The 21,175-nt window shown below is 45.8% G+C and overlaps 1 protein-coding gene across 9 annotated transcripts in view; it reads right to left on the bottom strand.

Annotated features, from left to right (window-relative positions):
* Nucleotides 1-791: 791 nt before the first annotated feature.
* Nucleotides 792-21,175, bottom strand: part of cnp (2'',3''-cyclic nucleotide 3'' phosphodiesterase) — a 26,176-nt gene continuing 5,792 nt past the window's right edge. For 2 of the 9 annotated variants that reach the window (XM_078424597.1, XM_078424599.1), the window contains exons 2-4: nucleotides 6,290-6,932; nucleotides 5,278-5,411; nucleotides 792-3,296 (exon numbers count right to left, since the gene is read on the bottom strand). In XM_078424597.1, coding sequence (XP_078280723.1) covers nucleotides 2,892-3,296; nucleotides 5,278-5,411; nucleotides 6,290-6,932 — 1,182 coding nt within the window. In that variant the 3' untranslated portion in view covers nucleotides 792-2,891. Of the gene's footprint in view, nucleotides 3,297-5,277; nucleotides 5,412-6,289; nucleotides 6,933-14,378; nucleotides 14,409-15,419; nucleotides 15,499-15,657; nucleotides 15,804-17,333; nucleotides 17,440-17,649; nucleotides 17,758-21,175 lie in introns of those variants that run through there. The other 7 variants (XM_078424604.1, XM_078424606.1, XM_078424605.1 and 4 more) reach the window with 7 other exon arrangements.

Raw genomic sequence — 21,175 nt, 5'->3', positions numbered from 1 at the left:
CTGAATTTCATCCCTCACCAGCAGAGCTACCCCACCGCCTCTGCCCACCTGCCTGTCCTTTCTGTAGGATGTATAACCCTGAATATTAAGTTCCCAGGCCCGATCCTCCTGCAGCCACGTCTCTGTAATCCCCACAATGTCATATCTATCAACCTCTAACTGAGCCTCAAGCTCATCTACTTTATTTCTTATACTTCGCGCATTCATATACAATACTTTTTACTCATCTCACCCTTCACATCGATCCCTATTACACTTGGCCATACTCCTATCCCTTTGTGAGCTTTCTTTCCCGTTAATTCTGGGGTCATTAACTATCCCTTTACGCTCTTTCCCTTTATCTCCATCCTTGACTATCCCATTTGACTCCCCCCCTCTTATTCAGTTTAAAACCACCCGTGTAGAAAATAAATAAATGGAGTAAAAGTAAAGCAAATTTGTGTATGTTTTCAAAGGTCTGCATTTGCCAATTATATTTATATTCCACAATGTTATATTCTAAATGTTAAATTGAGAAAGTCATCAAGAACTAACAGTTTAACATCAGTTGCTGGGGACTGACAGGAATCTGAAGGGTAGGACAGACAAGGTGCTTCAAGCTGTTCAGTGAATAGCGAGTTATTGGTTGAATGAAAGGATGTATTTTTGGGAAACACTAAAGCAGGGGTTGCCAACATTTTTCGTCCCGTTTACCCCTTTGCAAGTTTTCGAAAGTAAATTTACCCCCACCCTGTTTTGTTCAGTAATTTGAGTTTACACTTCTACCATAATAAAGCAAACCGACAAAGGGGAAATTTTAAGATACTGTTTTTCACATTATTATTTTAAGTTCAAATAACAATAATAATAGCACATAACAATGTTAGTTCACTTATTTATGAACAACTGATGATGAACAGATACCGGTATACCAGAACCAAACACAGTCGGTCAATATGTACAAATCCAGAATCAACAAATTTACCTCCTGGGGGGTAATTTACTTGCCCCCTGGGGGTAGATTTACCCCAGGTTGGGAACCCTTGCACTAAAGGTAATGCGGTTGGGCTGGGGACAGGCATGGTATGTTACTGTGAGTGGAGAAATAGATTTGCAGAAAGTCCTCAAGTGAAGGTGCATTGCCAAAAATGTATAGATCTGCCTTTTTTCAGTCGAACGTTTGTTGGGAGGTGAAAGTTGGCTTTCTGGAGATGCTGCTTGATCAGGTGCAGTGTATCACATTTTCTACAGGTAGACATGATTGAGCTTTTTTTTTTAAAAGGTTTAGTCACTGAACTACTTCTGCAGGTACTGGCAGCTCTGCCACCCTCAATTCTACAATGGGTTGTCAGCCAATGGATTTGTGTTTTGTACACAGTGGTATCCGACCACGCTAACACAAATTTACTTTGCAGCTAGATTCAAACAAGCGCCCTATTCTGCATGAATCTGTTACTTTCTAGCCTAGTGCTTGTTTATAACCTGCTGATTTGTGCTTCATTGGGGATGAATGTCGCTTTCTGTTGCAGCTTTAAACATGCGATGCAGTGTAGCCCCGGCATTCCCTCTCTCTGTCCCTCCCCCACCCAAGTCGCACTAGATTCACGTTTTCACCCTACAAACAGCTAACAATGACCCCTGCTTCCTTTATCGTTACGTTTTTGCATATCTTTTATTCATTGTTCTTTATCCCTCCACATCATCGTCTATATCTCTCGTTTCCCTTATCCCTAACCACTCTGAAGAAGGGTCTCGACTCTCAACGTCACCCATTCCTTCTCCCCAGAGATGCTGCCTGTCCCGCTGAATAATTTCAGCATTTTGTGTCTATCTTCGGTGTAGTGTTGAACTCTGCTTCTGAAATTCGTTCCATTGAGTTGATTAGAATTGTGTCTCAGAAGCAGAGTTAAATCCATCTATTCAGCGTTGACAATGTTTCTACAGATTCATGCATTAATACTCTCTTAAAGGCTTAATAATGGCAACAAACTACTGCCTGTTCTGACATGGAATCAGATTAAGAATCTGTACTTATTTGTTATTGTCTAGGTTATCACGCGTTAAAACATACTATTTTTATTACCATGGATAAAGATTCTTGTACAGAAGTAGGAGAGCATTAGCAGCTGCAAAGATGCACATCCTAACTTCTGAACCAAATCTTTCCACTTTCAGCTCTCTCTCCTCCCTCTCAATGCTCCTGGTGTGAATATCCAACACCATGTACTGAGACGTACTGCTGTCTTAGCACATACAAGAACAAATCTATCCCCATGGTGGCCAAGATAGCAAATAAGTGTGAGAGGTGTAATCAAAACGTATCGATGAAATAGTTTGTTGCAAATCATTTATTGAATCATTAATTCCAGCGTGCAGTAGCAGGAAGAACAATGTCATTTGGACATTAATGCATATGTTCAGTAGCATGCTTCAAGCAAATATGTCCATCTGATTCTAAATGCTGCTGGCTGCCTTTGAGTTATTATTTCAACATGAAGCTGGCTGGTTCTGCAGGAGTAGATTGCCACAACAGATAAATACGTGACCCTCATCCCTTAAACGTGCACCTAGCTGCGCAGAACGCATTAAAGGTAGCTTGACCAGATGGTGAACTTGCCTTGGTTAAATCACCAATTGATCTCGCTAAGCAGCGGACTACATTTGGTAGCGGGATTAAACACTGGGCATGCAGTTACACCTAAAGCCACTAAATGACCTACCAGAATATTACAATTACAGATTTAACAATTTAAGAAAAAATATAGAAAATTGCTCAGCCCAATAATTAAAAAAATAGGCAATGTGCTTGAGATTACAGTAATGTACCACAGATTTTGACTTCCACTGATTAATTTTTTTAATGTGCCATAACATAAAGGAAAAAACAAAGTTTGCTTCTTCCTAACTTCCCTTCATTCAGCAGTGGATTTCTTTTTTGCATAAAACCCAGAGAAAAGGGTCTTCACTTCAATGGAGTCGGACAGGTTCACCATCCACCTCCCTCCGCCAAGACAACATAATTCACCTAGCGCCAACCTGACCTGAGGGTGAGGATGGGCTTCCGTTTTCTCAGCTTTTAAAATCTCGAGCAGATCTAATCCAGTCTGAACTGCGTGCTCTCCAGGAGCGCACGCCAAGGTGATGTGGGATCTGCTGCTGTGTGCAAGATTCACCTGGTCTCCACTACCATCTTCCTCCTTCGGCCAGAGCTTCTGCTGATCTTCATCCAGCTCAACGCGGGCTCCCAGTGTTCTGGGTGTGATGAACAATGCTGAAACCTTCAGGACAAAGCACTTTGAAATGGAGTTTTCAACAGTCTACAATGGGAAACAAGTGAGAGTTATTAATCATGACATCCATCTTGATTAATCTAGTCGTAAATTTGTTCCCTAATATACAGGTGCAATTGATAGCTTTGGATGACTAAGAGTAAAATCACATTTATTTCACAAAGTCTGTGTGCAAAATGTCCCCTTTTCTAAAGGTGACAAGTGTTGATGCCATTCTTGGTCAAATGCTACTGTGATAATCGGGTAGTCACCTTTATCTCACCTCTGGAATTTAGTTCTTGGCCCACGTTTGGACCAAGGCAGTGATCAGAACTGGAGCTGATTCGTAGTCACACGGCACGTAAACGGGGCCCTTTGGCCCAACGTGCCCGTGTCCACCATCTACACTAATCCCACCGGCCTGCGTTTGGCTCATATCCCATTACAATTCATGTAACTGTCCAAATGTCCTTTAAATGTTGTTATAGTACCTGCCTTAACAACTATAGCATATCGTCCCATATACCCACCACTCTCTGTGTGAACAAGTTGTGCCTCGGGTTCCTATTAAATCTTTTCCCTCTCATCTTAAACCTATGTCCTCTGGTTCTTGCATTTACCCTATCTATGCCCCTCATCTTAAATACCTCCATGATATAGAGTAAGAAAATAACTGCAGATGCTGGTACAAATCGAAGGTATTTATTCACAAAATGCTGGAGTAACTCAGCAGGTCAGGCAGCATCTCAGGAGAGAAGGAATGGTGTCTTTCAAAGCACACCAATCACACATACTTCAGACCACGGTGACACAAATCTCCAAATAAACTTCGCACAACCAGACTGAGAAACAGAACCACAGTAAGTAGAAGGAATACACCTCGAGCTAGAAGGAAATCCTTCAGAAATATTACATAGAACAGTACAGTACAAGAACAGGCCCTTTGGCCCACGATGTTTGTGCCGAACGACGCCTAGCTGAACTGATCTAATCTACAATCCTATACGACACCCTGGTCAACCTGAGAAGCACCTTCAGCAAGTGACTAGTTCCACCCAGATGAATCACAGATCGCCACAGATCCTTTATCCCCTGCGGCTATCAAACTACAACTCCTCCCCCTTCTGTCGTGGGGTAGAAGGAAGTGCTTGTGCTAAACTCAGACCTACCACCATTTGATTTTAGAAATTCATAATTTTGATCTCCAAAATTCAGAATTTTACATAAATTCATAATATGGCGCGTAATGCACCTTTTCAGCAAAAAAAAAAAGATGCACGCCAAATGTGCATATGCATTGCGCTACATTCATGTGTGAAAAACAACTATTATTTCCAACAGTCTGTAGTTCTTGGTCTACATGTACAATGTCAAGCCTATCATGAGTATATTCTGCTATTTATAGAAAGGTTATTGAACAGAAATATTTTTTACAACACAAAAGAAAAAATTGTTTTGTTTTTTCTATTTTGCTTTTTCCTTACACATCCCAATTCTCTTGGTATTGAATAAAAGAACAATGGTCATGAAATGTATGACTCAGTTACGAAGAAAGAGTTTCATTTAAAACTGCACGTACCTAATTTCATTGAAGATATACTTGCTCCAGTGGTCTTCAACAGCAAATCACAACGGTCCATGTCCCCACTCCCCTCCCCCCCCCCCACTCCCCTCCTCCTTTCCCCCCACCTCCACTCCCCCCTCCCCTCCCACCTCCCCCTGCACCCTCACTCCCCCCCTCCTCTGCCCTGCCCCCCCCATTCACCCACCCCATCCTCTCTCAACATCAATGGGCCTCACGCTACGCAGCCAGGCCGGGCGAGCGGCGAGGCATGTGTTTTGCAGAAAAATGTGAGGCAAAATCAGAATGACTGAAATGAAATAAGAATGCGGAAACGTTCCGCCAAATTCGGAAGGATTGGGAGGTCTGTAAATTCATTCACACAAACAGCTGGTGCACACTGATCCTGTCCCACTGCCTCTAGCTCTGGTCCATTTACGTTGCCGACAGTGAGCCGCGGTTACCCACCTTGGACCTAGCGTAAGATTCAGAATTCGGAGCTTCTCCATAGTTGCAGAACTTTGTTGTACAATGCAGCACACCAGGCTTCTTCTGGAAATACTCCTGCAGGTTGAAGTTCTCTTTGGAATTTGATTTTGCATCTGCAGTGAACAAAACCACACTTACTGCACCGTCCAGCTTCTCTGCTTTAATCTATGGTGAGTGGCTAGCATGGACTTAATGGGCAGAATGGCCTCGCTGCTGCAAGGTCACTGATTTCATCTTTTATTTATCACATCCGCGTTCACAGGCTCACACACTGTAACCTCATTCTCCCCTCCTGTACTCTAACCTTGCTCTCTGTCTCCCACAACAACCCCACTCCAACCCCACCTGCCCTCTCCCACACCAGCTCCAATCCCTCATCCACTCTAGATCTTCCCTCATTCCAGCCACACCCTATCTCCTCCCTTCAGTCCCTCCCCCTCACCCTTCCCTGCCCAGTTACAAACCCCACCCTCCCCTCCCACATACCCCTCAAGCTCACGTTGACTTTGGGACTTAGCCAGCCAAGCAGCGACTGGGGGTGGAAAGGATTGGTCAGCGCTCTGGTTCCAGATCCTGCATCAGGACTGAGAGTGGAGAGTGGAGATTGCCAGTGTAAAGGGGAGGCGGGTGAAGATAGAGACAAGCTGCTGGAAAATGAGCTACATAATGCCTTCCAGTGCTGGAATCTCAAGCAACTTTCTCTCTGCTGTTTGCTTGTGATTGGTTGGTTGACCACCATAATTGGCAACCCTGTGCTGTGAAGAACTTGCCAACTCAGAAAGGAAGCTGCCCCGACCTCACAATCCTGACTCACTCTTCAGGAAGACACAGATCACTGAGTTAATGGTGCTTCAGATAGTGTACAGCATAAGTGCAAGAGGAGAACTTAATCAGCCAGGACTTTAACTGTGAGACAAAGTTCCTTCCGCCCTCAATCTCCCCACCCCCCCCCCACCCAAATAAAAAAAAATCCGCAGAAAAAGCCACATACATTTTAAAAACTCTTCCCCAAATGTCTCCGTCTTGCTGAGCTCATCCAGGAAATTCATCGCAATGTTGCGCATTTTCTCCGCATCCTGAGGAGCCAAGAACCAGCCAAAGTAGTAAGGGACTACCACCTTCACTAACTCTGGCTCCATCAGCTTCAGCTGCTGCACAGTGTAATTCCAGTGGCTACGTTTCGCCAAATAACTGAGGTCTTCGGTCACCTCGGGACTGAGGTCAAAAATGAAGACAATGTAGTCCTTCTCTTTGGCCAGATCGAAGAGGTGGTCCAGGCGCTCCCTGTTGTGATGGGTGTCATCGACCACGATGATCTTTTTGTCTTCCAAATATTGCTTGATTTGTTGGTCCACCTTATCGTACCTGCTGCTGCTGCCGGCCTCGGACTCCTGCGGCAGGGGACTGATCTCGCAGGAGTCAGCAGAAGCCACGGCACAGATGGACTGATACTTCTCCTCGATTTGTTTGGCAAAGGTACTCTTCCCGATGCCCGGCAAGCCCCGTACAATGAAGAAAGAGTGAGTTTCTTTCATCACTTCTATGGTACTTTTGTCCTCAAGGAAAGGGAAACTATTGCTCTTTGTGCACTTGGGCTTGGATGTTTTCCCCCCCATTTTGAACAAGTTTCTAATCTGAAAAAAAAGAATCGGCAATAGTGAGAAATGGAATCAGGGAGAAGCAGGGCCGCGAACCGAAACGTCACCCATTCCTTCTCTCAAGGGATGCTGCCTGAGTTAGCCCAGCTTCTCGCGTCTAGCTTTCGTGCCAAGTACAATCTCTTCCTAAAATGCCATCAGATGCTGAGGCGTTAAGTCAGTCTCCCGCTGACGAAGCGGCGTGTTCTTCAAGCACAACCATGTGTCGCATTTCAGGAGGTCAAACCAAGGCAGGGGTGTGAACAGTGAATGGCAGAGCTCAGAGGAATGTTGTAGAGCAGAGGGACCTTGAAGTGCATGTACATAGTTCCTTGAAGCACACGTGTCACAGGAGATCGGGTGATCGAGAAGGCTTTCGGTACTTTCGCCTTCATCAGTGACAGTATTGAATCGGGATGTTATATTAAGTTGTACAAGACATTGGTGAGGCCACATTTGGACTATTATGTTCAGTTTTGGTCTGCTATAGGAAAAACGTTAAGCTGGAAATAGTGCAGAGAAGATTTACGAGGATATTGCCAGAATTTGAGGGCCTGAGCTTATAGGGGGAGGTTGGGCAGGCTATGACATTATTCCTTGGAGAGCAGAGAATGAGGAGTGATCTTATAGAGTCTTATAGACTCTTATAGAGTCTGAAGAAGGGTCTCGACCCAAAATGTCACACATTCCTTCTCTCCATCGATGCTGCCTGACCCGCTGAGTTACTCCAGCATTTTGTGATACCAGTGATCTTATAGAGGTATATAAGATCATGAAGGGAATGGATAGGGTAAATGCACACAGTCTTTTACCCAGAGTAGGGGAATCAAGAGCCAGAGGACATCATTTTAAGGGGAGAGGGAAAAGATTTAATAGGATAAACTTTTCAACACAGATGGTGGTGGGTATTTGGAATGATTTGCCAGAGGAGGTAGTTGGGGCAGGTACTGTAGTAACATTTAAAATACATTTGGACAGGTACATGGATAGGATAGGTTTTGAGAGATATGGGCCAAACGTGAGCAGTAGTACTAGCATAGATGGGGCATCATGGTCTGCAGGGGCTAGTTGGGCCGAAGGGCCTATTTCCACACTGTATGACTCTATGATACATCTTCCTGCCAGTGGTACATATAAGATCTGCTAAGCTGCTGAGTCAGCATAGCTAATCCAAATTCTGTTCATATCAGTGGGATACTCTGAGAGAGTGGTTAGTTAGAGGGTGAGAGTGGTTAGTTAGAGGGTGAGAGTGGTTAGTTAGAGAGTGAGAGTGGTTAGTTAGAGAGTGAGAGTGGTTAGTTAGAGAGTGAGAGGGGTTGCTTGTCAGGGAGGATATCGCAGCAGTGCTTTGGCAGGACAGACTAGAAGGCTTGATTAAGGAGGCTGTTTGGGTGGAACTCAGAAATGAGAAAGGTTTAGCAACACTTATAGGGGTGTATTATAGACCGCCAAATAGGGAACGAGAATTGGAAGAGCAAATATGTAAGGAGATAGCAGATATTAGTAGTAAGCACAGAGTGGTGATTGTGGGTGATTTCAATTTTCCGTATATAGACTGGGAATCACATTCTGTTAAAGGGCTGGATGGTTTGGAGTTTGTAAAATGTGTGCAGGATAGTTTTTTGCAGCAATACGTAGAGGTGCCTACCAGAGAAGGGGCAGTGTTGGACCTCCTGTTAGGAAATGAGATGGGTCAGGTGACGGAGGTATGTGTTGAGGAGCACTTTGGGTCTAGTGATCATAATGCCATTAGTTTCAATATCATTATGGAGAAGGTCAAATCTGGACCAAGGGTTGAGATTTTGGATTGGAGAAAGGCTAATTTTGAGGAGATGAGAAAGGATTTAAAAGGAGTGAAATGGAAATTGTTGTTTTATGAAAAGGATATAATAGAGAAATGGAGGATATTTAAAGGTGAAATTTTGAGAGTACAGAGTCTTTATGTCCCTGTTCGGTGGAAAGGAAAGAATAATAATTTGAAAGAGCCGTGGTTTTCCAGGGAAATTGGACACTTGGTTCGGAAAAAGAGGGAGATATACAATAAATATAAGCGGCAGGGAGTAAATGAGGTTCTTGAGGAATATAAAGAATGTAAAAGGAATCTTAAAAAGGAAATTAGAAAAGCGAAAAAAAGATATGAGGCTGCTTTGGCAAGTAATGTAAAAGTAAACCCCAAGGGGTTCTACAGATATGTCAATAGCAAAAGGATAGTGAGGGATAAAATTGGTCCATTAGAGAGTCAGAGTGGACAGCTATGTGCTGAGCCGGAAGAAATGGGGGAGATATTAAACAATTTCTTTTCTTCGGTATTTACCGAGGAGAAGGATATTGAATTATGTGAGGTAAGCGAAACAAGTAGAGTAGTGATGGAAATTAGGAGGATTAAAGAAGAGGAGGTACGGACACTTTTGAAGAATATAAAAGTGGATAAGTCTCCAGGTCCTGATAGGATATTCCCTAGGACATTGAGGGAAGTTAGTGCAGAAATAGCAGGGGCTATGACGGAAATATTTCAAACGTCATTAGAAACAGGGATGGTGCCAGAAGATTGGCGCATTGCGCATGTTGTGCCTTTGTTTAAAAAAGGTTCTAAAAGTAAACCTAGCAATTATAGACCTATTAGTTTGACGTATGTGGTGGGAAAAGTAATGGAAAAGATACTTAGGGACAATATATATAATTATTTGGATAATCAAGGCCTGATTAGAAACAGTCAACATGGATTTGTGCCTGGAACGTCATGTTTGACTAATCTTCTTGAATTTTTTGAAGAGGTTACCAGGGAAATTGATAAGGGCAAGGCTGTGGATGTTGTCTATATGGACTTCAGTAAGGCATTTGACAAGGTTCCACATGGAAGGTTGATTAAGAAGGTTAAATCGTTGGGTATTAATAGTGAGGTTGCAAGATGGATTCAACAATGGCTGAATGGGAGATACCAGAGGGTAACGGTTGACAATTGTATGTCAGGTTGGAGGCCAGTGTCTAGTGGAGTGCCCCAAGGATCTGTGTTGGGTCCACTGTTGTTTGTCATTTACATTAATGATCTGGATGATGGTGTGGCAAATTGGATTAGTAAATATGCAGATGATACTAAGATAGATGGAGTAGTTGATAGTGAGGTAGATTTTCAAAGTCTACAGAGAGACTTGGGCCTTTTGGAAGGGTGGGCTGAAAGATGGCAGATGGAGTTTAATGCTGATAAATGTGAGGTGCTGCATTTTGGTAGGACAAATCAAAATAGGACGTACAGGGTAAATGGTAGGGAATTGAGGAATGCAGTGGAACAGAGGGATCTGGGAATAACTGTGCATTGTTCCCTGAAGGTGGAATCTCATGTGGATAGGGTGGTGAAGAAGGCGTTTGGTATGCTTGCCTTTATAAATCAGAGCATCGAGTATAGAAGTTGGGATGTAATGTTGAAATTGTACAGGGCATTGGTGAGGCCGAATCTGGAGTATGGTGTGCAGTTCTGGTCGCCAAATTATAGGAAGGATGTCGACAAAATGGAGAGGGTACAGAGGAGATTTACTAGAATGTTGCCTGGGTTTCAGCACTTAGGCTACAGAGAGAGGTTGAACAGGTTGGGTCTTTATTCTTTGGAGCGTAGAAGGTTGAGGGGGGACTTGATAGAGGTTTTTAAAATTTTGAGAGGGACGGACAGAGTTGACGTGGGTAGGCTTTTCCCTTTGAGAGTGGGGAAGATTCCAACAAGGGGACATAGCTTCAGAATTGAGGGACAAAGGTTTAGGGGTAACATGAGGGGGAACTTCTTTACTCAGAGGGTTGTGGCTGTATGGAATGGGCTTCCGGTGGAAGTGGTGGAGGCTGGCTCGATTTTATTATTTAAGAGTAAATTGGATAGGTATATGGATAAGAGGGGATTAGAGGGTTATGGTCTGAGTGCAGGTAGATGAGACTAGGTCAGGGAGAATGGTCGGCGTGGACTGGTAGGGCCGGACAGGCCTGTTTCCATGCTGTAGTTGTTATATGTTATATATATGTTATATGTTGTTAGTTAGAGAGTGAGAGGGGTTAGTTAGAGGGTGAGAGTGGTTAGTTAGAGGGTGAGAGTGGTTAGTTAGAGAGTGAGTGGTTAGTTAGAGAGTGAGAGGGGTTAGTTAGAGAGTGAGAGGGGTTAGTTAGAGAGTGAGAGGGGTTAGTTAGAGAGTGAGAGGGGTTAGTTAGAGGGTGAGAGGGATTAGTTAGAGAGTGAGAGTGGTTAGTTAGAGGGTGAGAGTGGTTAGTTAGAGAGTGATTAGTTAGAGAGTGAGAGGGGTTAGTTAGAGAGTGAGAGCGGTTAGTTAGAGGGTGAGAGGGGTTAGTTAGAGAGTGAGAGTGGTTAGTTAGAGGGTGAGAGTGGTTAGTTAGAGAGTGAGAGGGGTTAGTTAGAGAGTGAGAGCGGTTAGTTAGAGAGTGAGAGCGGTTAGTTAGAGTGAGGGGTTAGTTAGAGAGTGAGAGGGGTTAGTTAGAGAGTGAGAGGGGTTAGTTAGAGTGATTAGTTAGAGAGTGAGAGTGGTTAGAGAGTGAGAGGGGTTAGTTAGAGAGTGAGAGTGGTTAGTTAGAGAGTGAGAGGGGCTAGTTAGAGAGTGAGAGGGGCTAGTTAGAGAGTGAGAGTGGTTAGTTAGAGGGTGAGAGTGGTTAATTAGAGAGTGAGAGGGGTTAGTTAGAGAGTGAGAGCGGTTAGTTAGAGAGTGAGAGCGGTTAGTTAGAGAGTGAGAGCAGTTAGTTATGCCTACAGAGTCCTGAGATTAATAAACAGAGGCATGGAGCATTAAGGCAGGGGAGTTTGCCAATTCACATTATTCCCTTTCTCATGTATCTGTACACTGTAGATGGTTCGATTGTAATCATGGATTGCCTTTCTGCTGACTGGATAATGGGCAATAAAAGCTTTTCTCTGTAACTCGGTGACATTAAACTAAACTAAATTATAGTGTTTAATTGTCATATAGTTTGACAGCGGAACAATGACATTCTTACTTGCAGCAGCTAAACAGGCTTGTAACTCTAACCTAAACCAAGACAAGATATCTATATCAATAGGAAGGAACTGCAGATGCTGGTTTGTACCGAAGATAGACAGAAAATGCTGCGGTAACTCAGCGAGTCAGGTGGCATCTCTGGAGAAAAGGAACAGGTGACGTTTCAGATTGAGATCCTTCTTCAGTCAGAAAAATTGTATCGATCTAAAGAGTCACCTATTCCTTTTCTCCAGAGTGGTGGCTGACCCGTGAAGATCTCTCCATGTTGGGGAGTGCTACTCTCAGCTAGGAAGCCTGGCACCTCCAGAGTGGTGGGTGACCAGATGGAGGGCCAGGGCAGGCCTGAGAGCGGGGCTCACACCCTGCCCCACGTGACGGGAGGCACGGAGCCCATCAGTGCAGCTTGACCTCACGAGCATCGCCTACTTCTGCCACACACCAGCAACTGACCAAAACTCCCCCCCTCCCACATCCCCTCCCCTGTCCCCTCCCCCCAGGCTCACCCTCCCCTCGCCCGTCCCCTCCCCCTGGCTCCCCCGCCCCTTGCCCACCCTCCCCCCTGGCTCTCCCTCCCCCGCTCGCCCGTCCCCTCCCCCCTCGCTCGACTTCGTAGGTTCATAAGTGATAGGAGCAGAATTAGTCCATTCAGCCCATCAATACTGCGCCATTCAATCATGGCTGATCCATCTTTCCCTCTCAATCCCATTCTCCTGCCTTCTCCCCATAACCCCTGACACCCGTACCAATCAAGAATCTGTCAAACTCTGCCTTAAAAATATCCATTGACTGGGCCTCCACTGCCGTCCCTGGCAATGAATTCCACAGATACACCCCTCTCATGAATTCCACAGGTACACCCCCCTCATGAATTCCACAGGTCCACCCCTCTCATGAATTCCACAGGTACACCCCTCTCATGATTTCCACAGGTACACCGCTCTCTGACTAAAGATATTTAGTCCCCTCCTCAGCTCCTTCCTAAAGGTACATCCTTTTATTCTGGGGTTATGGCCTCTGGTCCTAGTCTCCCACGAGTGGAAGCAGTTGGGCTGTCCCAACCCTTCCCAGCCCAGTGGCCCACCCTATCCCCTAATAAATAAAATCTGACATCAGGCCTAACATGACACCAATGTCCAGGCCACTCATCCCCACAAATCCGTTCCATCGATCAAGACAAAATTTGTTCTCTAACCTCCACACTTTTTCACACAAAGGGGTGGTGGGTGTATTGAACGAGCTGCTAGAGGAGGTAGTTGAGGCAGGGACTATCCCAACATTTAAGAAAAAGTTAGACAGGTACATGGATACTACAGGTTTGGAGGGATATGGACCAAATGCAGGCAGGTGGGACTAGTGTAGTTGGGCCTGTTTCCGCACGACTCCTCTGAAATTTTAAATCAAACACAAAATACTTAAGCCTGAAGAAAATGCGCAAAATTGAAGAAAATGAGTGATGGGGGAAAGCTGTAAAGAGGCACGGTGAATTCCTGGGGATGTACACTGAGTATTGCTCCCACAAAAATGGCCACATATAAAGAAATTATCACAAAATGCTGGAGTAACTCAGCGGGTCAGGCAGCATCTCTGGAGACCCGAAACGTCACCCATTCCTTCTCTCCAGAGATGCTGCCTGACCCGCTGAGTTACTCCAGCATTTTGTGATACCTTCGATTTGTACCAGCATCTGCAGTTATTTTTCCTACGCCACATATAAAGAGGCAGTGTGAGCAACAGCTGCCCAGACAATGAGGAAGTGTGACCAGAGTACCCTCAATGCCTGCAGCCTAACACCCATTGAGCGGGCATCCACCGCAATATCATTCCAACACGCAACCTGTACGTGGGAGCCTCGCTCAGTGCTGGGATTACACACAGAACCTGCTGAGAGGGGTGTGAATTGGCCACCAAATCACAGAACATGACAAGACTAGACGCACAGTGCTGGAGTAACTCAACAGGTCTGGCAGCATCTCTGGAGATTATGGATTGGTGACTTCACGGGTCAGACCCCTTCTTAGACAATAGACAATAGGTGCAGGAGGAGGCCATTCGGCCCTTCGAGCCAGCACCGCCATTCAATGTGATCATGGCTGATCATCCACAATCGGTACCCCGTTCCTGCCTTCTCCCCATACCCCCTGACTCCGCTATCCTTAAGAGCTTTATCTAGCTCTCTCTTGAATGCATTCGGAGAATTGGCCTCCACTGCCTTATGAGGCAGAGAATTCCACAGATTTACAACTCTCTGACTGAAAAAGTTTTTCCTCATCTCCGTTCTAAATGGCCTACCCCTTATTCTTAAACTGTGGCCCCTGGTTCTGGACTCCCCCGACATTGGGAACATGTTTCCTGCCTCTAACGTGTCCAACCCCTTAATAATCTTATACGTTTCGATAAGATCTCCTCTCATCCTTCTAAATTCCAGTGTATACAAGTTACCCCAGCATTTTGTGTCTACCTTCGGCGTGGGCATCTGCAGTTCCTTCCTACATACTTCTCCCACAGATCTTGGATACAATTAGAAAACTCCAGTTACTTCAAAAATGAGTGTTGACCGAATGCACATTTATAATCATGATAGTCATGGACTCATTCAGCATGGAAACAGGTCGCTCAGCCCAACTTGTGCATGCCAACCTAGATGTCCCATCGAAGCCAGTCTCATTAGCTTGCAATAGGCCCATATCCATCTAAACCTGTCTTCTCGTTGATCTGAACACAATTCTTGGCAATTTAACACCTTTGGCTAATTCAATATTCACTGTTTACAAAGGACTCTCAGCTGGGAAACCAGAACGGAAAATACTACAAATAGAATCAGTCATTCAGTTGCAGAGCACAGAAATAACTCATCCAACTCATCCAAGCGTAAAACTGGGCAGCTGTCGTACCCGAACAGAAGGTTTAATTAGTCCAGATGAAGTTGCCAGCTCTCTGTATGCGTCAGCCCCCCCTCCCCTCCCCCACTCCATCCCCCTCCCTGCTCCACCCCCCTCCCCGCTCCACCCCCCCTCCCCCGCTCCACCCCCTCCCGCTCCATCCCCAACCCCCTCCCCAGCTCCATCTCCCTCCCCCGCCCCACTCCCCTCCCCCGCTCCAACCCCCCCCCCCTATTGAACCTATAAACCCGTACGTCTTTGGAGTGTGGGAAGAAACCGGAGCCCCCGAAGAAAACCGGTGGGTCGAAGGGCCTGTTTCTGCACTATATCTCTAAACTAAACTATCTCCCGGTACTCATTCCTGGATTCCTGCCTGATACTTCAGTGATGGGATACTGATTAATGTACTCCCTCACCCTTGCAGTCCTGACAACGACGAATACGGGGAACACGTCAGAAAAACCATGACAGATGCACCAAACTCCTAAAAATTAAAAAGACAAGCAAAGGTCTGCCCTGTAGACAGTAAATGAACAAAGGGAGACTCACCCATACAACCTACAGTCTGGGGCATTTCAGGCTCCTAAAACCCTTCACAATAAAACAAACTGCAACATTACCTTTTGGGCTGCAGATTTTACAGCTGCACAGGCTTCCGGCTTTCACACGCACACACACACTTCAATGCCTGAAACTAAGGAACCTAGAAAAACAAATACATCTGCACTCTGATTACGGCAATCAATCTCACTACAGCCTTGAAAAACGGTGTGCTCTGCCAACTTTCACAACTTCAAAACATGCCAGCTGGTTAAATATTAGTGAAGGGCCGCCACCATTGTATGTAAATCTCCAGACCTGTTGTCCTACCAGAAAGCTTCATACACGAATACTGTAAAAAAACATATTTAAATCCATCGGTTTGCAAAAACCCCCGCAGGCCCTGTGCCTTTTCATCTCGATGTTTTCCTGAGAACTGGACTGATTAGTTGGCGACATCTTACCGTGCAGGATTATGGGAGGAATGGGCCGTTGCCATGGAAATTTCACATGGGATTGCCCAAGGCAGGCACTGCAATGGGAAGCAGCCAATAATGTGAGCAGTTACTTATCAAGTAACTGGAACAGCCTCCACAATAATATCGAAATAAATATCCGTCTACAAAGTCCGACATATGTTGAAAGAATGGGTCGACTGGGCTTGCATTCACTGGAATTTAGAAGGATGAGAGGGAATCTTATTGAAACATATAAAATTCTTAAAGGATTGGACAGGCTAGATGCTGAAGAAGGGTCTCGACCCGAAACGTCACCCATTCCTTCTCTCCCGAGATGCTGCCTGACCTGCTGAGTTACTCCAGCATTTTGTGAATAAATCGATTTGTACCAGCATCTGCAGTTATTTTCTTATACTAGATGCGGCAGTAATGTTCCCGATGTTTGGGGAGTGCAGAACCAGCTCCATCCCCTTTCCCCCGCTCCACTCCCCTCCCCCACTCCATCCCCCTCCCCAGCCCCATCCCCCTCCCCCACTCCATCCCCCTCCCCAGCCCCCTCCCCCACTCCAGCCCCCTCCCCCACTCCATCCCCCTCCCCCACTCCATCCCCCTCCCCAGCCCCATCCCCCTCCCCAGCCCCATCCCCCTCCCCAGCCCCCTCCCCCACTCCATCCCCCTCCACATCCCCCTCCCCCGCCCCACCCCCCTCCCCTGCTCCATCCCCCTCCCCCGCTCCACCCCCCTAGCCCAGTAAACTTATATCTTTCAATTTCCTTTTGAATTCACTGATTCTCTCCGCTTCCACCCCCTCGTAGGGTTCCAGTTCCACGTGATTGCCACTCGCTGCAAATGGAGGCAGCGGTGGAGGATGCCAACGTCTATCCCTGAGCAGGCCGAACCCTGCAATGCTGCCAGGATACCAAGCCTGCATGGTCAGGTTAAGAATCTCTGCACTTACAGCACCTGGGACCTGAAAATGGCGCCGTTTCTGGCAACTCGAATACTGTCTCAGTGTACTATTTAGTTTAGCTTTAGTTTATAGATACAGTTCGGAAACAGGCCCTGGCTTCGAGTCCGTGCTGACTAGCGATCCCTGTACACTAGCACCATCCCACACACTCGGAAAAATTTATAATTTTTACTGAAGCCAATGAACTTATAAACCCGTACGTCTTTGGAACGTGGGAGGAAACCGGAGCACCCGGAGAAAACCGGTGGGCCGAAGGGCCTGTTTCTGCACTATATCTCTAAACTAAACTATCTCCCGGTACTCATTCCTGGATTCCTGCCTGATACTTCAGTGATGGGATACTGATCAATTTACTCCCTCACCCTTGCAGTCCTGATAACGATGAATACCGGGAACACTTCAGAAAAACCATGACAGATGCACCAAACTCCTAAAAATTAAAAAGGCAAGCAAAGGTCTGCCCTGTAGACAGTAAATGAACAAAGGGAGACTCACCCATACAACCTACAGTCTGGGGCATTTCAGGCTCCTAAAACCCTTCACAATAAAACAAACTGCAACATTACCTTTTGGGCTGCAGATTTTAGAGCTGCACAGGCTTCCGGCTTTCACACGCACACACGCACACGCACACACACGCGCACACACGCGCGCACACGCGCGCACACGCACGCACACGCACACACACGCACACACACACGCACACACACACTTCAATGCCTGAAACTAAGGAACCTAGAAAAACAGATACTCTGATTACAACAATCAATCTCGCTATAACCTTGAAAAACGGTGTGCTCTGCCAACTTTCACAACTTCAAAACATGCCAGCTGGTTAAATATTAGTGAAGGGCCGCCACCATTGTATGTAAATCTCCAGACCTGTTGTCCTACCAGAAAGCTTCATACACGAATGCTGTAAAAAAACATATTTAAATCCATCGGTTTGCAAAAACCCCCGCAGGCCCTGTGCCTTTTCATCTCGATGTTTTCCTGAGAACTGGACTGATTAGTTGGCGACATCTTACCGTGCAGGATTATGGGAGGAATGGGCCGTTGCCATGGAAATTTCACATGGGATTGCCCAAGGCAGGCACTGCAATGGGAAGCAGCCAATAATGTGAGCAGTTACTTATCAAGCAACTGTAACAGCCTCCACAATAATATCGAAATAAATATCCATCTACAAAGTCCGACATATGTTGAAAGAATGGGTCGACTGGGCTTGCATTCACTGGAATTTAGAAGGATGAGAGGGGATCTTATAGAAACATATAAAATCCTTAAAGGATTGGACAGGCTAGATGCAGGAATAATGTTCCCGATGTTGGGGGAGTCCAGAACCAGGGGTCACATTTCAAGAATAAGGGGTAGGCCATTTGCGACTGAGATGAGGAAAAACATTTGCACCCAGAGAGTTGTGACAGAGAATTCTCTGCCACTGAAGGCAGTGGAGGCCAATTCACTGGATGTTTTCAAGAGAGAGTTAGATTTAGCTCTTAGGGCTAAAGGAATCAAGGGATATGGGGAAAAAGCAGGAATGGGGTACTGATTTCGGACGGTCAGCCATGATCATATTGAATGGCGGTGCTGGCTCGAAGGGCCGAATGGCCTACTTCTGCACCTATTTTCTATGTATCTATGTTTCCAGAATGTCTATAAAGTCAGTTACAGACAAAATGAAATGCAACCAAAACTTCCAAGTTAAAACTTAACAGTATGAGGTTTCTGCCTGAACAGCTGAGGGCAGCCACATTTAAAGCATGCTCCATTACCTCATTTTTACTTTATCTTAACACTGCTTCAGGAGTTAGTACAATGAGTGCTTTTTCAGTCTGGCTGATAAAATGCTTGTTATTGTAGCTCTGTGCAGCAACAACAGTATTTTGCAATGTCAACAGATGTAGACACAAGGAACTACTGATACTGGGTTACCAAGGAAAAACACAGCGTGTCAGAGTGCCCCAGCACGGTCAGGCAGCATCCGTGGAGACCATGGACAGGTGACGTTTCGGGTAGGGACCCTACTTCATATTGATTGTGGTGGCGACAGGAAAGAATGCTGAAAGAGGGTTCTTCTTTCTTCTCCTCTAACATCTTCCCTTCCTCCCACCTCTGCGATCAGTCTGAAGAAGAGTCCCGACCTGAAACGTCACCTACCTATGTTCTCCAGGGATGCCTGACAAGCTGAGTTACACAAGTACTTTATGTCAAGGGACATGTTATGTTGCCTGGTGTTGCCAGGTACAAAATTGTGGGTGCAGCACACATGTGAGACATGCTGAAGATAGACACAAAATGGTGGAGTAACTCAGCGGGACCGGCAACATCTCTGGAGAGAAGGAATGGGTGACATTTCAGACTGAAGATTCGGGTCTCGACTCGAAACGTCACCCATTCCTTCTCTCCAGAGATGCTGCCTGCCCCGCTGAGTTACTCCAGCATTTTGTGTCTATCTCCGGTGCAGTTCCTTCCTACACACGAGACATGCTGGAATGGGACTGAGGTGCAAGTGTAGACACGCTCTCCAGAGAGCTGAGACAGAGGTTAATTGGATTACACTGCACTAACAGGAGGGAAATATGAGCAGTAGCAGGCGCCTCAGAACAGCCATGGACACTGGGAAGCAACAGCTGGAAGGTCTGGGCAATAAGATATCTCGGGGGCCAGGGTCTTTGCACCATCACAAATAATAGATGATGGGATCGAGTGTCTCAAACCCCCACCGGGGCACATGGAGGATCTAGACTGTCTACCTTGCCACACAAGCACACCAAACATGGTCGTAGGGAGACACAAAATGCTGGAGAAACTCAGCGGGTCAGGCAGCTTCTCAGGAGAGAAGGAATGGGTGACGTTTAGGGTCGAGACTCTTCAAGGGTCTCGACCCGAAACGTCACCCATTCCTTCTCTCCAGAGATGCTGCCTGACCCGCTGAGTTTCTCCAGCATTTTGTGTCTAAGTCTACCTTCGATTTGAACCAGCATCTGCAGTTATTTTCCTACATACGTGGTCATATTTGATCAGGTCAGTCTTCACCTGTAATGTATTGCCATTGTAACTTAAAAGTACAGAATCCAATATATTTGAGGTCCGGGGGTTGTGGGATTCATTCAGCTTGGGTGTGGCAATACTTTACTAAACTGTTTGCAAAAAAAATAAATCACTGTGCTTATGGTACATGTGATAATAAAGAACCATTGAACCATTGAGGTGTGCTAGGCTCTTCCTGCACGTTTGTTTGGGCTTGTAACATCAATAGCCCCACATTCTCAAGTTATTTTTGGACCACAATCACAGTGACAAGGATTGGACGCAATGCTCCATTTATGGCTGGACCACCATTGTTCGTCCCTGCTCTGCATTCAGTGTCTACGATGATGAATACCACATCAACTCATTTCTCAAAATGATCAAGGCCCCCGTGCAGATGAAGGGTCCTGACCCGAACCGTCGTCGATACATGTTCTCCAGAAATGCTGCCTGACCCACTAGGTAACTCCAGCACTTTGTGTCCTTTTATGTTTTAACCAGCATCTGCAGTTCTTTCTTTCTTTAGTTTGGTTTAGTTTAGAGATACAGCGCAGAAACAGGCCCTTCGGCCCACCGGGTCCGTGCCGACTGGCGATTCCCGCATATTAACAGTATCCTACACACACTGGGGACAATTTTTACATTTACCAAGCCAATTAACCTACATACCTGTACGTCTTTGGAGTGTGGGAGGAAACCGAAGATCTCGGAGAAAACCCACGCAGGTCACGGGGAGAACGTACAAACTCCGTACAGACAGCACCCGTAGTCGGGAACAAACCCGGGTCTCTGGCGCTGCATTCACTGTAAGGCAGCAACTCTACCGCTGCGCCACCGTGCTGCCCTGTTTATACTTAGATGAAGTTACAATTCACATTTAAATAACGCACTTTGTCACATAGCAAACTGCAGTTCTCAGGAGCATTATCAGCAGAATATGACACCCAGACATAAAAAAAGATATTGGAGCACTAATCGCTGTGAACAAGTGTAGGAACAGGTGTGGCCAGTTTGGTTTCTCCAGCCCCAGTAACATTTGGTGAGATCATGTCTGATCTGAGAGCGAATTCCTTGTTCCCAATCTATCCCCCATTTACCTCATTATTTGTAGCTGAAATAAGTTATCAATCTTACCACTAGGCATCTCTAGCGGCAACTACCATTTTCAAAGTTTCGTTCCAAACGCCCAGGGTCAAGGGTGTTGAAAAGTGATAGGAACTGGGAACAGAACAATGAAATCCCTAAACACTGCAGCTTTACACGCACATTTACACAACAACACAACTAATTATCACTGAGACATGGTAAGCAAACCATAATGATGCAAGCTGAAGTACGTAGTGCACTGCACATTAACACAAGACAACAAATAAAC

Source organism: Rhinoraja longicauda, chromosome 29 (assembly GCF_053455715.1).
Source record: "Rhinoraja longicauda isolate Sanriku21f chromosome 29, sRhiLon1.1, whole genome shotgun sequence".
In the NCBI taxonomy this organism is placed as follows: domain Eukaryota; kingdom Metazoa; phylum Chordata; class Chondrichthyes; order Rajiformes; family Arhynchobatidae; genus Rhinoraja; species Rhinoraja longicauda.
This window is presented reverse-complemented; position numbering and strand designations above follow the sequence as displayed.